Source organism: Phocoena sinus, chromosome 4 (genome assembly GCF_008692025.1).
Source record: "Phocoena sinus isolate mPhoSin1 chromosome 4, mPhoSin1.pri, whole genome shotgun sequence".
NCBI lineage: Eukaryota > Metazoa > Chordata > Mammalia > Artiodactyla > Phocoenidae > Phocoena > Phocoena sinus.
This window is the reverse complement of record NC_045766.1, coordinates 17,374,364-17,395,753: the sequence shown is the minus strand read 5'-3', so window position 1 is coordinate 17,395,753 and position 21,390 is coordinate 17,374,364. Positions and strand designations below refer to the sequence as shown.

The following is a 21,390-nucleotide window of genomic DNA, read 5'->3' as shown; positions in this document are numbered from 1 at the left end:
TAATTGCCTTCAGTTCAAAACAGTTTTTATCTCAAAGAAGCATATTTTGGGGTGACATATTCTGATTGCCTTCACACCTAACAACTAGCCTCCACAGCCAGCTTCTCTTGGAGACTTAGGGATCTCCAGTTTACTGCCATTTCTGCAGACAGGTCCTTTGATCATGATCTCAACCTTGACCCTGGAATAAATCCAGCTAACTCCCCTTACATGGGGATTAGGCCAACCAACCATGGCCGTTTTAGCAGGGGACTGATGACCTAAATTCCTCATCTGCTGCCACAAAATGAATAATAGTACCCTTTCTTAGTCCTCAGATGCAGATCTCTTGGTTAGGCCAGCCGAAATTAGAAGACTTAAATCGGAAGGACAGAACAGGAATGAACTACATGAAAGTGAGAACTGGAGTAAGGCATGCCGTGTAAGTGTTACATCAAGTGTCACAAGAACATGATCACTGTGTGATGGTCATTTTGTGTAACGACTTGGGTTTCTCTGATGTTTGGTCTTAGAAGAAGAGTTAAAATCATAATTTAGGATATGCTATGCAGCGTAGGATAGGAATGGAGGACATGGGTGCTTGAGGCTTTCAGCATTTAAATCCTAGTGTGCAACTTGCCAGCCGTGTGGCCTTGGATAAGCTCTAAAACCTCTGTGCCTCTGGTTCCTCATTTGTAAATTTGGGATAATAATGGGACCAATCACTTAAGAGTTCTGTGGGAATTGATACATAGCTAGCTAGTAATATTGTTACTGCATTTAAATTATACTTCCTTCTGATGAGTTGAGATGAAATCTTGAGTTAACCAAATGAATGATTCTTAGTTCCCTTAGAGTTCAATATCATAATTTGTGCAGTCTACTGGTTGTAATTGGAAGGTGTGCTTTCATTGGTTAAAAGACCCAGTGTAAGAGCCAGAACTCCAGGTTCTATCAGTCTGAACAGCTTTCTGACTATGCTTTTTCTGTATCAGTCGGGGTCTAATGGAGGAAGATGCTGAGCCCATCTTTGAAGATGTAATGATGTCATCCCGGAGTCAGTTAGAAGATATGAATGAAGAATTTGAAGATACTATGGTTATTGACCTGGTAAGGAAGTTCAATACATTTTTCTTCTGTTAAAATATGTGAAGGTGTTGGTGTAAGATGATACTCGTTTTCAGAACCCCGTGAGAGGAAGAGGAGGAGGAGGTAACATTGACCAACAGTGGGCAGGGCCTGTGTAGCGCTTGTAGCACTTGTGGGCATTTGGATGAGCTTATGTTTTTCAAGCCTGTTTTCAAAGCAGTCAGATTTTCAATTCTGGCAATAACAGGAACTGGCTCCTTATTACCTTCATGAAAAACAGCTTACACTAGATCTTTCAGTATAGCATGTTCGTCTGGCCTCTTGTACTTTAAATTGGAGTCTGTGTACACTGCACTCCAACATAGCAACCAAATGCAGAATATGGACCTTATTTGTTCAATGTGAAGAGACAAGTTTAAAATAAGGAAATCTGAATATGGACTAAGTGTAGGTGATATTAAGAAATTTTCTTTGTCAGAAATAGTAATACATGGCGGTTATGTTTTTTAGAAGTTTTTATCTGTTAAGAGATACATACTGAAGTAGTCATACATGAAATGACATGGAGAAGAAAAAAACAGGAATTCAATGGAACAAGATTGGCCAAATGTTTGAAAATTGTTTAAGCTGGGTGATGGGTGTCATACTGCTTTCTCTATGTACTAATTTGCTAGACTGCCATAACAAATACCATTGACTGGGTGGCTTCAACAGAAATGTGTTTTCTCACAGTTCTGGAGGCTAGATGTCAAATAGCAAGGTGTCAGCAAGTCTAATTTCATTCTGAGGCCTCTCTCCTTGACTTGTAGGTGGCCATCTTCTCCCTTTGTCTTCATCTGATCTTTCCTCTGTGCGTGTCTCCTCTTCTTATAAGAACATGGATCACATTGGATTAGAACCCACCCATATGATCTCCTTTTACTTACCTCTTTAAATGCCCTGTCTCCACATATGGTCACATTCTGTGGTCTAGGGGTTAGGAGTTCAACATATTAATTTGGGGGGACATAATTTACCCCATAGCGTTCTGCTTTGTATGTTCTGAATTTTCCATAATGAAAAGGTTTGGTAAGAAATGTAAATGAGACCATATCCAATCTGTAACCCTCCCTCAACCCACCCATCAGTAGCTGTCCATCTACCTGCTCTGGGGAATTTAGTGAAGTTTTGTCACCTAGTATTTGATCAATCTTATAATTATTCCATGATTGAGAGGTATGTTCTTTGTTTATAGGCCCAAAAATTATTTATATGCATTTACACATTTATTGTAATTTGAAAGTCTTTTTTATCTAAGTGATAATTAAAAGCCAAATACTGTTACATTTTTCTTTAATGTATGCTCCTGTAAAAGCCAGATTCTTTTCCTTTCAAATTGACCCTTAACAGTTCTTTATATTTATGATACTATTAGAAATATTAGCTGATTATCACAGTTCATTGTCTTAATGTATCTCAGGAAAAAATTAAGTATCTGGCTTCTCTTTCCAGCCCCCATCAAGAAATCGGCGAGAGAGAGCTGAGCTGAGGCCAGATTTCTTTGATTCTGCAGCTATCATAGAAGACGATTCAGTAAATGTTAAATTATTACTGTTCTTTATTATGGTTTCTGGGTCTTGTTTATGCGTGAATTTAATAATTGTGTTTCACTTTTTCTAGGGATTTGGAATGCCTATGTTCTGAAGTCTGAAGAAAATTTACAAATCTGGAACTCTATTATTTAGAGCTAGAGGCCTATATACTGTGATAGCTTGTATGGGGAAAAAAACACTTTTGATGTGATCTGGTTTGTTTTTTAATCAAATGATTGAGGTCAATCCCTTTTTGCAGTGACAGAAGAGGAGCATGTAAATTACCCAAGAGAATGTTGGTGAATGTCACCTCAGAAAGACTGACCTGAAAAATCATTTGTGTCCTATTATTGGACTTATCCCAATACAGATGTGTGTGTTTTTCTGGAGGGAGGAAGAAATTTTAAATTTTTAAAACAGCTGTCAAGATAAACACTGTAATACACCTGTTTTATGAAAGCTCAGCATTGAGTAAAAAAAAATATTTTTAACTTTATTTTCCTGTTGTACAATTTAAAAACCGTTTTAACATTTTGCCTTTTTATGTTTTAAAAGCTAACCATTTTTATTAAACCTATGAGTAAAGCAGCTCATCCTAATTGCCGAAGAGTGTTTTGGAGCTCACTGGATTTGGTTGGACCTTGTGGAATACAGAAATATGGAGGAGCAGAATACTGACAAGCTAAGATGAAACTCTGACAGTGCATCTCTGCCAAAAACCATACACCCTCTGTGGACATGGATATGAATTCCCCGATTTTATATACTCTTGAATAAAAAGGTTTATTTTTATTTATAAGGGGGCATAAAATAAGACATGTCCAAGCAGCCATTTTTCCAACAGATGCTGTACACCATTCATTTTATATAGATTAGGGAGATTCAAATACAGTACATTTTCTATTGGTATTTGTTCTGTGCATTTTTAGCAACTTCTACCAGCAAATAAAGTATTCTCAGTAAAACAAAGATGGTTCTCAAGTTATCAGTTTGCTGTTTTTACCACTTAGTTCATGCCCTGCCAAATTCAAGTTACATGGACTTCCATTTTCTTAAAAAGATAATCATGAAGAACTCCTTTGCCATTCAAACGTAACTTTAAGTGTAACATAACCGTGTCTCCTTCCCATGCACTTAATACCCTTATGCACTAATTTTGTGAATTAATTAAGTTTACTGATTGATTGATTATAGAAGTATGTGCTGCATAGAAATCTGTGCTTAGAGGGTGAAGGTCTTACGCTTACCTTGAAATACAGCAACATTTCAGTGTTAAATGTGCATATTAAGGATAATTCTTTGGGGGAAAGAAATTATGAATCTTCAGGACAGCCTTTAATGGTTTAGAGCTACATTCTGCTTAGACTTTTATGACTTGCTGCTACTGTTATTTTAAAAAGCCCACTTTTTCTTCCTTTCTGATTTTTAAAGTAAGCCTCAGAACTTCCAAACCAATCCATTCACAGCTGTTTCTGGGCTGGTTTTTAAAGTAAAGTAGCTGCAACAGAGTGATAAGGCTTTCCCTTTTTACCAAAAAACAAAAGCATTTAAAAAAAAAAAATCTGTGCACCCAGTGACTATGTGGGAAAGCAAAATGGATTATTTTATTCATCCTTTTAGTAAACAGACAAAACAAACTTTTCTCAACATTTGTACAGTTCTGAAAAAAACTTGGTCACCAAAAATGTTTTATCTGCTAATTGAGCAATTCCTGGGCTCCAGTTGGGGCTGGGGTCTCGTTTTCCTCCAGAAATGTGGGTTTCACTGGAAGTGAAGGGGCGGGGATGATTGATTGGACTGTCCACCACGCCAGCCCTGCCCGCCTGTGGTTCTGGCCAGGGAGCAGGCTGGGAAGTGCCCTGGCACCTGCACAGATTGATCCTTGGCTTGACAGTTTCACGTGGAAAACAAACAGATGCTGACTTAGAATTGTGGACTACCGTGCAACAGAAAAGGCGTAATATCGACTCCGATGGGTTTCCAGTTCAGTTTGAAGTCAATCGAATTTTTGTATTTTCAGTGTCTCCTTGATTGGTTTTGCTAGTAATTCTGTAAATTGTACATTTGCAATATGAGGTTTTTTTCCTTTTGTACAATTTGAAACTGATGCTTCACCTTTCCTTTAATAAACTATTCAAAATCAGGCTTGTGGTAGTCATCCTATTGTTCCTACTAGGTAAAGCTTTAAAGGGGTGATTTCTTGTCCTGTCGACAGAATGATGAAGCTTTCCCTTTTTACCAAAAACTGAGAGTGAGTTTGCTCTTTCAGATCATTTGTTAAAGGATGGCAAAATTCCTGTATCAAATGGGGCTTTACTTTTTTAAGCAAGCAGAATCTTAGGACTAGCTCATCAGTTTTCTTTCATTCTTTGTATTTCCTTGGAGAGAGTGAGAGACTAGCTAGGCCAAGTGGTCTGTGATTCAAGAGGAAGCCTCTCGTGGGCTGCGTTTTGGAAGAGGCATTCAGGGATTATCATCAACTGGTCTGAAGCCTGGGTCCTTCCCCCACCTGAGATCCAGACCCAGCACTTCTGCACAGTTGCCCCCTATAGCAGTGCCCTGTAAAGATCACTTGTGTTCAACATGCCTGCTGAAGTGAGGGTTTCTCTTGACACTGCTGCCAGGTGTCACTCTGAACAAAATTGTATCCCATACTTTATGGGCCTGTGTTCTTTGGGCCGTGTTCATTAGATGGCCTAAGATGGCGGTGCAGAAGAGGCAGGAATGCAGGGGATAAATCGGCAGGTGAGCTCTCCAGGCAGCCCAGGAGGGAAGGTGATGAGCACGGATCTCTGTAGCAGCTCATCTTGAAGGTTATGTGTTTATGAGATTAGACCAGGGCTTTACCCATGTGTGACTCTACCTTTGGACAAGCTTGCAAACCTCCCAGATGTGACTTGACTGTGACTCTCTATTGGCCCTGCTCTCAGAAAAGAATCTATCAAACAAGGAGCAGTGTCTTCATGGAAAACAAAGGCTTAGTGCCTGCTCAGGCTCCACATATCAGACCAAACTCAGGTAAGGTTCCATCCATGCCCTCCTAAGTGCCTTGCTCTGTAGGGGTCTACACTGGGCATCACATCTTGAAGAATAGCTTTCTGCTCCCAATGACACAAAAATGAGGCATTTCTCATCTCCAGGACAGTAGGGACAACCTACTAAGGCTGCCACATCTGACCAAATGTGCTGGCTGGATTCCACACAGGCCCCAGACTGAGGCTCTGCCCACTGAGTAGCCACAGCTTCTGCTTGGAATGGTGGAGATCCCATGCTGACAGGGAAGCAAGAGCATGAGGACCTGTAGTTTCACTAAAATATATATAATAAAGCCACAGCTCGCCAGAAATCCTTTGAAACCAGAAGGACTTAAAGTTCACATCTGTCAAACAGGTGGAGTCTGTGTTGATTCAACAACTCCATCAAGGGTGTTAAAGTCAGTGTACTGGGTGAGTGTCTTTCACAGGCTTCTCTTACTCTGGGCAAACCACATCTCACGTGCCAGCAAAAAGCATCAGTGCATCCAGAAGCAGAGAATTGGGCTGGGGAGACCAAGACACGGTCAGGAGAGAAGCTGGAAAGACTTTACACAAACAAGCACTGGAAGGCTGCTCCTGGATGTGCGTGCTCCGATTATTCCAGCAACTCAAAAAGATGCCATCATGCATAAGGTAGGAAAGTTTTCCAAATTTAGTAGCTCTTTGGGTTGATACAATCCCAAGTGGAGCAGACCACCACCTTTCTCACTCCAACCCTTTGGGATTCAGACAGTACTGCCTGGGTTCAAATCCCAGCTTCACCACTCATTAGCTGTGTGGTTCATGACAAATCGGTTTACATACTTAGGGCAGGGACAGTTACAGCAGGACACTCACAGAGCCTCCTACCTCCACCACAACTCGCTGTATTATCTGCTCTCGGTCTAAACACAAATTTGCCAGCGCTCTACTCAGTACACCCCAGTCCTCTCTGGTTACAAGATTCATCATTTTTCTCTGTCCCTTTAAGACGAGACCACAGTTGGGAAAGACATTCCTAAGAGCAGCTGATGAGAAAACTGACTGCTGCTCTGCAATACACTGAGGCTGGTCTACTTGACAGAGCTTCCAAGATCTTGCAGCTCCGTGTCTCCGCCACCAGCTTGGTTTTCAGATGGGCCAAATCCTAGCTTGACCGACCCCAGAAATTGGATTGGCCAGGCAACTTTAAGCTATTGAAACGCATGCTAAGCAACCCGTACGGTTCTTCCTTAGCCAGGAGGCCTCTAAAAGACCAGGAGTCTGCCACCACTCCTTTCCCAGCTCCAGTGGCTTACAGTCTTACCGCTGGTGCCAAAGAGAAGTACAAGGAGCCTATGGCCAAACATCTCTGCCCCCTAGGAACTAACCACCTAGTTAGGAAGACAAAAATATGTTTCAGGCCATATGTTTGCTTCTAAATTTCATCTACTAAAAGAAACCAGGGCTCTTAGAGAAATCACTGAATCTGCAGCTGGGTGAGGAAAATATAAGATGAACCTGGTACATTACCCTGTGTCAAAAAATAAGGAAGTGCACAATTATTGTGACATATCAAAAGGACTGAGGAACCAGCTTGAAAGAGCGCCCCTCTGGCTGTATCACGAAATTCTGAGCAGCAGAGTAAGTAACATTAAATTTTTAAAGAACTCATCAGTCTCTATTTTTTCTTGATTGAATGATTGAACATATTCATTCACTAAAACATTTATGAAACACCTACTATGTACTAAGCCCAGATTTCAGTTATGAATAATAATATATGATTCTCAATAAACTAGTATAATGTGCGTTTGAAAATTTGATAGGGTGATAGCATAGTAAGAAAAATTATTATTTCAGGAAAAAATGTTTAAAAATGAAAAAATAATTTATGCATCTAAATTGATACTAAAAACTTAAGAGAAAGCTCTTTCTTCTTTCCTTGTGGATATAATGATAGGGTTAGAAATACAGTATTTTACCACCAACATAGAACAACTGATTGAGGCCAGAATCATAATGGATACTAAAAAGTAGTGGATGAAAGTGTGCTGACAGGCTTAAAGAATGCCGATCAGACTCAATTTCATCAATAATGGAAAAACCTAACGTGTTTCCTAATGTAATACAAGGAAAGAACACTCCTGTGTATTACTCCTACCTGGATCTAAATGTCTGTAAACAATCAGACAAACCCAAATTGAGGGACATTCTACAAAATAATTGGTGAACATGCTTCAAAAATGTCAATGTCATTAAAGACTGTGTAAGACAATGAGCCTTGTTTCATATGAAATAAGCATTGACATTTGGGGGGACAAAAGGTCATGATTCTGCAACTTTCAAATAGGTCAGTAAAAACAGTAATTATATATTTATATAAAAGATGAAGCAAATGTAGAAAATGTTAAGAACTGGGTAATCTAGGTGAAGGGTATACAACTCTTGCAACATTTCCACAGGTTAGAAATTTTCCAAAGTAAGTTTTTTAAAATGTGAGAACACGTTTCTGGAAAGAAGTTAATATAAGGTAAGAAATTAATATAGGGTATATGCCTTACTGAGTATCTATTCTGGTAGACACACACACACACACACACACACACACACAATTAAAAACATCTCCTTTAATCCTCAACAATTCCTGAAGGAATTGAAAGGATAGGACATATCACTTAACTGTTATATAATTTAAAAGTAAGAAAACCAAAAGCCTAAGCAGACAAGTACTTCACCCTAAAAGCTTATTATCTCACCTTTAGAGAAAAAAGTTAATTCTTGGGAAAAGAAAGGAAAACAATACACAGAGGTGTCAAATAAGGGTCAGCGCTAAGTGAAGAGTGTTTTCTTTAGTTTTCTTGATTTTTCAGATTTTTACCACAAAAAAATAAGATTTATGCTCAAAAACTGCTGGGATTTTTAATAAAACAATTTTATAGGAAGGCACAAATGAAATCTTTCTAGAATTTAATAAACTTAGCCAAGTTATTACTGGTATTTAGATTCCCAGGTTTCATGACTGCAAACGGCAGGGATGGGTGCAAATGGCCAGGTAGTAATTACCCTTGGTACATTTACAATGGAATATTTGCATGTTTCCTCCATGGGCGCTGTACCTTCTTGCTGGCCAAGACATCCAGGTCACAGCAGATTCGGGCACGTGTAGAGGAAGGCTGGATGATGTCATCCACAAACCCTGGGGAAGCACAGGAAAGGAAGCAGATCATCTGCAGCCCCAGATGCTGCCACCCATCCAACACCACATGTGCTCAGCCAGGGCACTATCTTCTGCGGCCAACAGTGTGAGCAGGGCCCAACCTGACACAAGAGGAGCTGGGTCCTGTGAACCTTCCCCTGATCCCAGGAGCCCCCTGTTCCTCTGGCAGGTCCCACACTTCTGGCCTAGGAACACTCGGCAAGAAAAGGAAAATGTGACCCTCTCCCTACCAGGATGAATTCAACAGGGAATCCAATTGAGAAAGTGCACTTTTATTTTTTTTAAATCACTACAACAATTCCTCCCATCCTGTACATAAACCCCTCTGCAATGTTACTAATGCCACTCCTCCCATCAGGAAATGGATTGTATTTCTTCACCTGGCCTTGTAACTTGCCTTGGCCAACAGAATGTGGCAAAAGTAACACTGCAACTTCCAAACCTAGGCCTCAAGGCACCTTGCAGCTGCCCCAGTCTCCCTCTTGCCCTCAGGACACAATGTAAAGCAGTGTAGACTAGCCTCCCTAAGAATAAGAAACCACGTGGAGAGATAGTCTGACAGCCAGCACCAGCCATGTGAGTGAGGCCATCGTGGACTAGCCCCAGTCAGACCACCAGATGACACAGCTGCATGACTGATCCCAGGCCCAGCCAGCAGAAGAGCCACCCAGCTCAGCCCAGACCAAACCGCTGACCCTCAGAACTGTGAGGGAAAACAACAAAACAAAACAAAACAAAAGGTGGTGGTTTTAAGTCACTTTGTTTTGGGTAGATTTTTCACAGCAATAGGGTGACTGGAACAACGCTAAGAGATTCAGCCATTTCAGCAATGTTGTTTTGATTCTGGTGACAAAGCAGTGTCTTTAAGTGAAGACTGCTCAGGGACAAACCAGCCCTCACTGGTCTCCAGATTAAACTGGAAGGACAAAGGCAGACTTTCTGGAGTAAAACAAGAAGCAAGTGACCCAACAAACGAACAGAGCTGCCCTCCCCACCACAGGCCCTACCTCTCACGGCTGCAGGAAAAGGGTTGGCAAACTTCTCGATGTACTCTGCCTGAGCGGCCTCCACATTCTCGTGCCCTTTGAAGATGATCTCCACAGCGCCCTGTCACGAGGGGAGTTAGTGAACGCCCCTGGAGGCCCCTGGAGACCTGGGCAGGCCTCCCTCAGCTCATCATCATGGGCGTGGTTGCCAGTGTCCTGGTAAATCGAAGTGTACCAGAGACAAGTGCCAGGTCCAGGGGCCTGGAGTTGACCTCCGTGACTCCGGGGGCTGTGATGGATGCTCAGCTGTGGCCCCAGTGACGAGCAGCCCAGGCTAAGCCAGGTGTTTGCCTCCCCAGATTCTGTCCTGCTCTCTCCAACTGCATTTATCCTTCTCTGAGGCCAAGATATTTGGCCCAGTTTCTACTGTTAAATCCACAGTTCCCTCATTGAGGGAAGCAGACTGCTGTTTCCCTTTTTCATGATTCTGAGCCCTGAGCACACAATTCAATGGCCAGAGGTGGAAAGACTGAAATGCAAATGTAGAAAAATGAGGACTGAAAGATGAGCCTTCACGTCAGAACCCTTGAAAGTCAGCTTGGAGAGGCGGGGGCATGGGAGTTAGCTGGTTCAGCCGCAACAGCTGTTCTGAAGCAGGAAAGGAGTGGGGAGCGGGCTCAGCAACAGGAAGCACCTGCCCTAAGTCAGCATCTTGGGGCCAGGGGAAACGTCCAGTCCTCCGAAGGCCAGCTCAGCTGACTCAGCCCTCTCCCCTTTACTGACGTCTCAAAACCCACTCTAGGCTCCTCCCACCCGGGCACGGAGACGGTGGCACACGCCTGAAGTGAGGGCAGGAGGCAGGCTTGCCAGGGTCTAGACCCCAACTCCCTGGAGCCCTGGCCCCTCTCCAACATTTCCCAGATGCAGAAGGGAAAGCCAGGGTGCCTCACCTTTGCTCCCATGACTGCAATCTCTGCTGTGGGCCAGGCATAGTTGGTGTCACCACAAAGGTGCTTGGAGCTCATGACATCGTAAGCGCCACCATAGGCCTAGAACAGACCCAAATGCTGAATGTTAGTGCCCGAGTCACCCATGTCACATCCCTGCAAGACCCCAGGAAGCCAAGCAAAATGAGGACAGAAAGCAAGAAGAGCCCTCCTGGGCTGCTAAAGTCCCAGTGTCTGTGAGGCCAGGGAGCCGGAGCACAAGGGCGCAGCCCACAGGCCTTTCACAGTTCATGGTCATGGTCTCTCCCGGCTGCTTTTTCCCACTGCTGCTTTCTCCCACTGCTGCTTTCAGTTCCCAGATGACCAGGGACACCCCTGCAGGGCATGTCTGCAGGGCTGTCCATGCCGTGCTGTCCTCCAGAGCTTTTTAAGGGGAGCGAGGCGTAGTCTCCCTCCAGCACTGCTGAACCTCTCGGCCAAACTTCCAGCCACGGCCCTGCCATGGGAGTGAGTGAGCTCACAGCCTCCAGCGTGAGTTCCTCACCTTCCTGGTGATGACTGTCACTTTGGGCACAGTTGCCTCGGCAAACGCGTAGAGAAGCTTGGCGCCATGCCGGATGATGCCTCCGTACTCCTGCGCAGTGCCTGGGTCACGAGGAAGAGTTACGGGATGCCCACAGAATCCTCAGGAGGTCGGCCTCTGCTCTCAGCTGGGAGGTCTTCCCCCTCCCCAAAGGGCCACCCCTCACACAGCTGCACCATCCAGACACCCAGAATATGGAGACGTCACAAATCCTGAGGGAATTTTGCAAGATCTCCAAATAAAGTGGGTGCCTCGCTGGGCAAAACCGCCTCTCCTGGCCCCCACCTCTGTCAATGACTCACCGGGGAGAAAGCCAGGGACATCCACAAATGTGATGAGTGGAATATTGAACGCATCACAGAATCGGACAAAACGAGCCCCTTTCACGGATGAATTAATGTCCAAGCATCCTAGAAAAAGACAGATCATCCAGGCTGAGCTTCTGGGCAATTCCCAGTCCCACCCACACTGGGAATGTGCCCCCAGCAACCATGCAGAGCTGGTTACTAAGGAGGCACCAAAGTTACCTCCTCAGAAAACGGCTAAGGGGATCCTCACACTCCAGGAAAAACTGGGAAGACAGGAGAACCCACCTGGCACTGGCCAGAGGGCCAAGGAGTGGCGCCGCCCCTGAGGGTCCGGCGGCAAAGCCCAGGGCAGGCAGCCAGTCTCAGCCTCGTAAACTGAAGGGCTGCTTGCTGCCACCTGATGCACAGCCTGCCTCGCCCCTGCAGCCAGTCATGGGAGGTGACATCCAGGGGCTGGTCTTAGAGAGTCCCTGTACCCTGGAATCAGATTCTGGCTTCACCAGCTATAGCCACGTGTCAGGTTAATTACTTCACTTTCTGAGCCTGAGATTCGCCACCTGAAAGGCAGGGGTGTTATCCCCCTCCTACCACAGCTGTAAGGATTACAGGAGATGGTATCTGTGAAAGGGCACAGAATGAGAGCTCAGTTACTAGTAAACCCTCTCCTACCACACTTTGCAAAGTATTTTATGAAGCCAGCATTACCCCGATACCAAAACAAGAAAAGGACATTACAAGAAAATGCAGACCAAAATCCCTCATGAACATAGATAAAAACAGTCCTAAGACATTACCAAATCAATTCCAGCATTAGATAAAAACACTGGTGCATCATGACCAAGTGCAGTTATATCCAGGAATTCGGACTTGATTTAATGTGTGAAAAGCAATGAAATTATTAAAGGAGAACAACCATATGGTCACTTCAATAGATATAAACATCTGAGAAAATCCAACATTCATAATTAAAAACTAGCAGTAAACTAGGAGTACAATTGAACTTCCATTATCTGATAAAGAATAGCTACAAAAAAACGTATATACTCATGGATTAGAAGAATAAATCAATCCCCGAACTGATCTATACCAGTGCTGCCCGAAAGAGCTTTCTATGATGATGAAAATGTTCTCCGGCTCCGCTATTTGTCGACAAAGTAGCCACTAGCCACATGTGGCTACCGAATACTTGAAACATGACTAGTAAAAGTGAGAGGCTAAGTTCCTAATTGTATTTAATTTTAATTACTTATACTATTTTAATTATTTTAGATTTAAAGTTTAATAGCAAGTATAGTGGAGAAATCTGTATTTTTCAAGCAATTCCTATCAAAATCATAGGAATTTCTGATAAGCGGATTCTAAGATTCACATGGTTAATACAAAGGAGACAGAATGGTCAAAACGGTATTTTCTTTTTTAAAATATCAGTATAGGAAGACTTACACTAACTGACTTGAAGACTCACAAAAGCAGGGTTTCTCAGTCTTGGTATTATCAACAATTTGGACAGGATAATTCTTTGCTGTGGGTGTTTGACCTCTGCACGTAGGATGTAGAGCAGCATCTCTGGCCTGCACCCACTAGATGCCAGTAGCACACCCCTCCACCCCTCATCCCCACTGTGACAACCAAAAGTGTTTCCAACACTGCCACATGTTCCCAGGATATTGAAACTGTCCCTGGTGAGAACCACCAAGAACTACAAAGCTACAGTAATCAAGACAGTATGGCAGAGGCATAGAGGTAGGCAAAAACAGCAATGAAACAGGATAGATTGTGAAGAAACAGGCCCACACAACTGATTTTAGACCAGGCACCAAAGCAATTCAGTGTGGAAAGTAAGTCTTGTTAACTAATGGTGATGGAACAATTAAATATCTGTATGGAAAAAAACGGAAGTAGACTCCTGTTTCACTCTATACTCTACACACAAAAATTAGCCCAAAATGGATTGTAGATCTTAACATAACCCACAACTACAAAGCTCCTAGAAGATGATGTGGACTATCTTTGAAACTTTGTAGTAGGCAAAGATTTCCTGGACAGGACACAAAAAGTTCTAATCAGAAGTAAAAACACTGATAAATGGGACTTTACCAAGTTTTTAAAATAATGTGAATCAAAAGACACCATTAATTAAATGAATAAACAAGTCACAGACCAGGAAAAAAATATTTAAAATATACATATCTGACAAAGGATTCACATCCAGAATATATAAAGAATGCTACAAATCAACAATAAAAAGACAACTCAAAAAATAATAGCAACAGGCAAAACTTCCCTCTTGCCTAATGCATTTTCTGAGATGATAGAAATGTTCCATATCTTATTTTGAATGGTGAATACAAAGTTGTATTAACTGCCAAAACCCATCCCAATGAACATGTAATTTACTGTGCCTCAACTGTAACTCAATAAAAGAAAAATCTATGTTAATGACTTGAAATAAAGAATGTGAGTGATGAGTCCTGGGATGAAGATAATTCTAAATTAAGAAACCACAAGAAGTACAAAGAGGCCAGAATAAAAATCAAAATGAAGAAAAATACAAGCAATGACAACCAAAACAAGATAAAATCGTTGGGGAAATGAACACAGTCAGAAATGGAAAACCTGTGGCCCTGAGCTGCCAAGAGTGGGCCCCAGGTCTACTAAGATGATGGCCTCATCATCTTAGGCCCTAGTCCAGGCCTGACAGAGCACCTGGCACCCAGAGAGCCCAATGAGCCCTGGCTAATTCCTACAAGGAAGAAATGAGAACCAGTGTCAAGGGGGAGGAGAAGTGGGTGAGGGAAGGATCGGGAGTTTGGGATTAGCAGGTGCAAACTACTATATACAGGCTGGATAAACAACAAGGTCCTAGGGTACAACACAGGGAATATATACGTATATATATTCTTTTCCATTATGGTTTATCACAGGATACTGAATACAGGGAACTGTATTCAGTATCCTGTGATAAACCATAATGGAAAAGAATATATATACGTATAACTGAGTCACTTTGCTGTACAGCAGAAATTAACACAACACTGTAAATCAACTATACTTCAATAAAAAAGAAAAAGAAATGAGAACCAGAAAAGAGGCCTCCTCTGTGAGCCTCTAAAGCTGCCTTTTTTGACACCCCATAAACATCACAAAGAATTACTGAGTCAAGAAGAAGGGAAGCTGAGGAACCACAATGGAACCAGGTATTCAGACTCCAGCCAGGGCTAGGGCAGGCCCCTGGGATAGACATTCTAAGTATTTGTAGATAAAGTTTCCACAATGAGCCAAGCAGTTTCTTAACAAGTGAGTTTGTCAAAGTGCACCTGTACTGGAGGGCGCCAGAACCTGCAGACATAGTCACAGGACAAGAAGTATCTCTGAGCAGACACAGAAAATCATGTGAAGTCCACACCAGGGACAGACACAGCAAAGAGGAGGAACTAAAGAGATACATGAACAGCCGAGAACTTACTGTAGGAACAAAATGCATTTTCAGTATGTGTAAATTCCTAACTTTAAACACTACTTCTAGACAACAAAATGGTGGAATAGGAGCTCCAAGCTCCTGTCTGCAAACAGAAACATCAAAACACATGCAGAAACTGTCAGAACCAACTTTGTCAAAACTCTGGAACAGGCAAAAATTACAACTAAGTAAAAGCTGAATCAGGAAAAAGGCAACTTAGAAACTGTAGGAAAGCTCTGTGGCATTTTGAATTACACTTGCCCCACACTCTTCCCTGGTTCTAGAGGAAGCAAAGAAGACCTGAGGCACAAATCACCATGTAGGTCTGTTCTACCTTGTCTGGGGGCTACCTGAAAGATGGATGCAAGCCTTTCATCACTTCACCTAACTCAGAACTCACTCAGGCCAGAAAAGTGGCAGGCATTGCTCACTGTAAGGCAAAAGAACCACCTATAGACATCTGGGGTGAAAGATTACGGTTGACATTTCCTAAGGCCTGGGAGGAAAAAAACAGGGAGAGAGGGGGTTGGGGGGGGAATTAGGGCATTCAAGATCACCTGTGTATACAAGGGACTTCAGAAAGACGCAGACGTGCCTAGAGCCAGATGCATGTTCAGAAAAGACCTGAGAAGGGAAATTAGAAAATACTTTGAACGGATCAGTGGAACGGAATAGAGAGCCCAGAAACAAACCCACTTACCTAGGGACAATTAATCTTCGACAAAGAAGGCAAGAATATACAATGGGAAAAGACAGTCCTTCAGCAAGTGGTGTTGGGAAAGCTGGACAGCCACATGTAAATCAATGAAGTTAGAACACACCCTCACACCACACACAAAAATAAACTCAAAATGGCTTAAAGACTTAAATATACGACAAGACACCATAAATGTCCAAGAAGAGAACATAGGCAAAACATTCTCTGACATAAATTGTACCAATGTTTTCTTAGGTCAGTCTCCCAGGGCAACAGAAATAAAAGCAAAAATTAAAAATGGGACCTAATCAAGCTTATAAGCTTTCACACAGCAAAGGAACCATAAACAAAATGAAAAGACAACCTACAGACTGGGAGAAAATATTTGCGAATGATGCAACCAACAAGGGCTTAATTTCCAAAATATATAAAGAGCTACAATTCACTAACAACAACAAAAAAACCCAATTGAAAAATGGGCAGAAGACCTAAATAGACATTTCTCCAAAGAAGACATACAGATGGCCAATAGGCACATGAATAGATGCTCAGCATTGCTAATTATTAGAGAAATGCAAATCAAAACTATAATGAGGCACCACCTCACACCAGTCAGAATGGCCATCATTAAAAAGTCTACAAGTAATAAATGCTGGAGAGGGTGTGGAAAAAAGGGAATCCTCCTACACAGGTGGTTGCCATATGATCCAGCAATCCCACTCCTGGGCATATACCCAGACAAAATTATAACTCAAAAAGATGCATGCACCCCTATGTTCACAGAAGCACTATTTACAATAGTCAAGACATGGAAACAACCTAAATGTCCAGTGACAGACGAATGGATAAAGATGATGTGGTATATATATAATGGAATATTATTCAGTCACTAAAAAGAATGAAATAATGCCATTTGCAGCAACATGGATGGACCCAGAGATGATCATACTAAGTGAATTAAGTCAGGCAGAGAAAGACAAATACCATATGATATCACTTATACGTGGAATCTAAAATATGACACAAATGAACTTGTCTACAAAACAGAAACAGACTCACAGACATAGAAAACACACTTGTGGTTGCCAAGTGTGGGCGGGGGAGGATTGGGAGTTTGGGATTCGCAAACTATTATATATAGAATGGATAAACAACAAGGTCCTGCCATACAGCACAGGGAACTAACAATATATTCAATATCCTGTGATAAACCAGAATGGAAAAGAAGATGAAAAAGAATATATACATGTATAACTGAGTCACTTTGCTGTACAGCAGAAATTAACACAACATTGAAAATCAACTATACTTCAATAAAAAAATTTTTAAAAAGAAAATACCTTGAGATGAATTAAAATGAAAACATAACATTACAAAAGACCTGAGAAGAACTTAGGCTTTAACCTTGGGCTGATACCTAAACTCAGTTTAAGTCTGGCTACATGTTGAAGGACAGCCTCAGTACAAAGCCAATTTGCAAAGACTAGGAGAGATGTTTTCTTATTTGTCTGTTTTGGCACCTGGTGTTCAAGGTAATCTCTGTTAAAACAATAGCTGGACACAAGCTTAGGAAAACAACAAGGAATATAGCCTCTGCAAAAACAGTTGGGAAAAGTCACTAGAAAAATGGACTACTACAGCACTGAACAATCAAAAAAACCTCAAACTCTGGAAAAAGGGGAGAATATGATTTTCAGAGTTACTGCATTATAATATTCAAATGTTCAGTTTCCAACAAATAGCAAAGCATACAAAGCAACAGGAAAGTACAGCCATTCAAATGAGCAAAATAAATTAAAAGAATCCATCCTGCAGAAGCCCAGACAATAAACTTACTAAACAAAGATTTTAAATCAACTGTCTTAAATATGCTCAAGGAAGTAAAGGAAAACATGAAGAACTAAAAAAATCAGGAAAAAAAAGTACGAACAAAATGAGAATATCAATAAAGAGAAATTATAAAAAGGAACCAAACAGAAATTCCATGGCTGAAAAGTACAATAACTGAAATGAAAAGTTCACTACAGGGGTTCAACAACAGACCTGAGTAGACAAGAAGAATAAGGAAACTTGAAGATAAGAAAACTTAAATAATCCAGTCTGAGGAACAGAAAGAAAAGAAAAAATGAAGTGAATAGAGACTAAAGGACCTATGGAATATCATCAAGAGAACTGACATACACCGCATGGCAGTACCAGAGGAAGAGAGAGAGAGAAAGGGGCAGAGAGATTATTTGAAGAAAGAACGTCCAAAAACTTCTCAATTTTGGCACAAGACGTGAAGCTACAAATTCAAGAAACTCTAAGTAGGATAAACTCATACACACCCATACTGAGACACATTACAGTCAAATTATTGAAAGACAAAGACAGAATCTTGAAAGTAGCAAGAGAGAAGTGACTCATCATACACAAAGAATCTTCAGGGCTTCCCCGGTGGCGCAGTGGTTGAGAATCCGCCTGCCAATGCAGGGGACACGGGTTCGATTCCTGACCCAGGAAGATCCCACATGCCACAGAGCAACTAAGCTCGTGTGCCACAACTACTGAGCCTGCGTGCTGCAACTACTGAAGACCATGCACCTAGAGCCCGTGCTCCACAATGAGGGAAGCCTCTGCAATGAGAAGCCCGTGCACCACAAAGAAGAGTAGCCCCCACTCACCGCAACTAGAAAAAGCCCGCGTGCAGCAACAAAGACCCAACACAGCCAAAAATAAATAAATAAATATTTTTTTAAAAAAAGAATCTTCAATAAGATTACCAAATGGGATACATATTTAAAGTGCTGAAAGTTCTATTTTTTATGGTAGTTCTATTTTTAGTTTTTTGAGAAACCTCCATACCATTTTGCAGAGTGGCTGCACCAATCTACATTTCCACCAACAGTGTACAGGGTTCCCTTTTCTCCACATCCTTGCCAACATTTGTTATTTGTGCTCTTTTTGATGACAGTCATTCTGACAGGTGTGATGTGATATCTCATTGTGGTTTTGATTTGCATTTCCCTGATGATTAGCAAGATTGAACATCTTTTCATGTGCCTATTGGTTATATGCATTTCCTCTGGAAAAATGTCTATTCAGTTCTTCTGCCACAGTAATTCCACTCCTAGGAATATATCCAAAACACCCAAAAACATTAATTTGAAAAAATACATGCACCCCAATGTTCATAGCAGCATTATTTATAATTGCCAAGATACGTAAGCAACCTAAGTGTCCATCAACAGATGAATGGATACAGAAGATGTGGTGTATATATACAATGGAATACCACTCAGACATAAGAAGAACAAAATTTTGCCATTTGCAGCAATATGGATGGACTTGGAAGGCATTATGCTAACTGAAATACAGTAAGTCCCCTACATACAAACGAGTTCTGTTCAAGTGCGGTCGTAAGTCCAATTTGTTCGTTAAGCCCAGAAAAGTTAGCCTAGGTACTAACACTATGAGCTATATAGTAATTGTGGTAATAGGTTTATAATACTTTTCACACAAATAATACATAAAAAACAACACACACAAAAACTAAAGAAAACATCTTTAATCCTACAGTACAGTACCTTGAAAAGCACAGTAGAACAGTACAACAGCTGGTATCCAGGGGCTGGCATCGAGTGAACAGGCAAGAAGAGTTGCTGACTGGAGGAGGGAGAGGAGGTAGGAGATGGTAGAGCTGAAGGACTGTCAGCAATAGGAGATGGAAAGCAAGCTGCAATTTCACTCACGTCTGACATTGATGGCACAGATTCTAGTTCCTTGCTGGATTCAATTCTATCTACCCTTTTGAAAAAACGATCCAGTGATGTCTGGGTAGTAGCTCTTTTTTTGTTGTGATAGATGACACAGTAGCACCGGATTGCATTCTGCACGGCTGCTGCAACCTTTGTGTACCATTCTACGTTTGGGTCCTGTGCCTCAAAAACTAACAGTGCCTTCTCAAATAAAGAATATCCCCTTGCCATTTCCTACCTCGTGAATCTCTTAGGTTCTTCAGTTACTTTTTCTTCTTGTCTCTCTTCATCGTTTCTCTGGGCCTCCAATTCCATCAGGTCTTCATTAGTAAGCTCCCATGTTGCACAGCAAGGAGTCAGTGAAGTCATCCTCTTGCAGATCTAGCTCCAGCTTCTCGCTGAGGGTCACCAAGTTGCTGAAGACCTCTTTGGACTCCTCATCCACCTTCTCAAATCCATGAAAATTGTGAACAAACTGCGGACAAACGTTCTTCCAAACCCCATTCACAGTGATGGCCGTAACCTCATGCCAAGCAAAGTCAATGTTTTTTACGGCCTGTAGACATTATAGTCCTTCCAAAATTGTCGCAAGTTTGTTCCTGATTCATCACTCGCCTTTACTGCCTGATGAAAAGTGTGACATAAATAATATTTCTTGAAAGTCGCTATAACCCCTGGTCCATAGGTTGGATGAGCGACATAGTATTCGGTGGCAGATGCACTACAGGACATTGGAATGAAAGTTGTCTATGAATGGGGGATGGCCCAAAGCACTGTCAAGCAGCAAAAGAATGTTGAATGGGACACCCTTCTCCAAACAATATCTCTCCACGTCCGGGATAAAGTGGTGGAGAAACCAGTCCTGGAAAATGGCCTGTGTAACCAGGCTTTGGGGTTACTCTTCCACACAACAGGAAGAGAGCCCCTGGCTATGCTTTTAAGGGCTCTTGGGTTCTCTGAATGATAAACTAAGAGAGGCTTCAGCTTCATATCGCTGGAAGCATTGCCACCAAAAAACAGACTTAGCTTATCCTTTGCTGCTTTATAGGCTGGCATCAACTTTTCCTCCTTACTGATGTAACTTTGGTCTGGCATCCTCTTCCAGTACAGTCCTGTCTCATCCACATTAAAAACCTGCCTGGATGAATACATGCCTTCATCAATAATTTCCCGAACAGGACATTCTTGGGCAGCTACCATATTGTGAGGGTTGGCTCTAGTCTTGAAGCAATGAAACCAGCCATGGCTGGCATTAAAAGATGCACCCTCTGATTCTTCATCGTGTTTCTTTGTCAAGTCTTCATAAAGGCTTTTAGCTTTCTCTTGAATCAGCATTAAGCTGAACAGGACTCGACACTGGTGCTGACCCTGCATCCACACACTGAGTTTCTCATCTCCTCCATCACTTTTCCACGCTTCTTCGATAGTATTGTTGACATCGTCAGCACAGCAGACTTCATGTTTCATGATCCTGTCCTTGTTCTTTAGAATTGTGCCGATGGTTGAACAATTCATGTTATAAGAATGAGTGATGTCTACCATCTTTTTGCCTTGCTCCACTCTCTCAATTATTTTCATTTTTCTTTCCACTGTTATCACTTGGCACTCCTTAGCAGTACCCACTACATCACCACTGCTTTTATGCTCACTTCCGGACATACTGGGCTTGAAATAAAGATACTGTACTACTGTACTCTATACCGTACCATAAAGTACACAAAAGCACAACCACTTGTAGAGAATGCAAGCACGTGACAATGTATGCCACGCACGTGAACTAACTTACGTGACTAGACAGGCGAACACACGTTCGCATCTTT

At 42.0% G+C, this 21,390-nt stretch overlaps 2 protein-coding genes across 2 annotated transcripts in view; one reads left to right on the top strand and one right to left on the bottom strand.

The window, feature by feature from the left end:
- The window catches only part of STAG1 (stromal antigen 1), a 444,727-nt gene extending 439,943 nt beyond the window's left edge, over positions 1 to 4,784 (top strand). Inside the window, exons 31-34 of the mRNA XM_032629925.1 lie at positions 311 to 421; positions 975 to 1,089; positions 2,560 to 2,640; positions 2,728 to 4,784. Of these exons, the coding sequence (XP_032485816.1) occupies positions 311 to 421; positions 975 to 1,089; positions 2,560 to 2,640; positions 2,728 to 2,751 (331 nt within the window). The 3' untranslated portion in view covers positions 2,752 to 4,784. The remainder of the gene's footprint in view (positions 1 to 310; positions 422 to 974; positions 1,090 to 2,559; positions 2,641 to 2,727) is intronic.
- Positions 4,785 to 8,241: 3,457 nt separating this feature from the next.
- Positions 8,242 to 21,390, bottom strand: part of PCCB (propionyl-CoA carboxylase subunit beta) — a 91,863-nt gene continuing 78,714 nt past the window's right edge. Inside the window, exons 11-15 of the mRNA XM_032629926.1 lie at positions 11,671 to 11,778; positions 11,330 to 11,430; positions 10,789 to 10,887; positions 9,860 to 9,959; positions 8,242 to 8,831 (exon numbers count right to left, since the gene is read on the bottom strand). Of these exons, the coding sequence (XP_032485817.1) occupies positions 8,710 to 8,831; positions 9,860 to 9,959; positions 10,789 to 10,887; positions 11,330 to 11,430; positions 11,671 to 11,778 (530 nt within the window). The 3' untranslated portion in view covers positions 8,242 to 8,709. The remainder of the gene's footprint in view (positions 8,832 to 9,859; positions 9,960 to 10,788; positions 10,888 to 11,329; positions 11,431 to 11,670; positions 11,779 to 21,390) is intronic.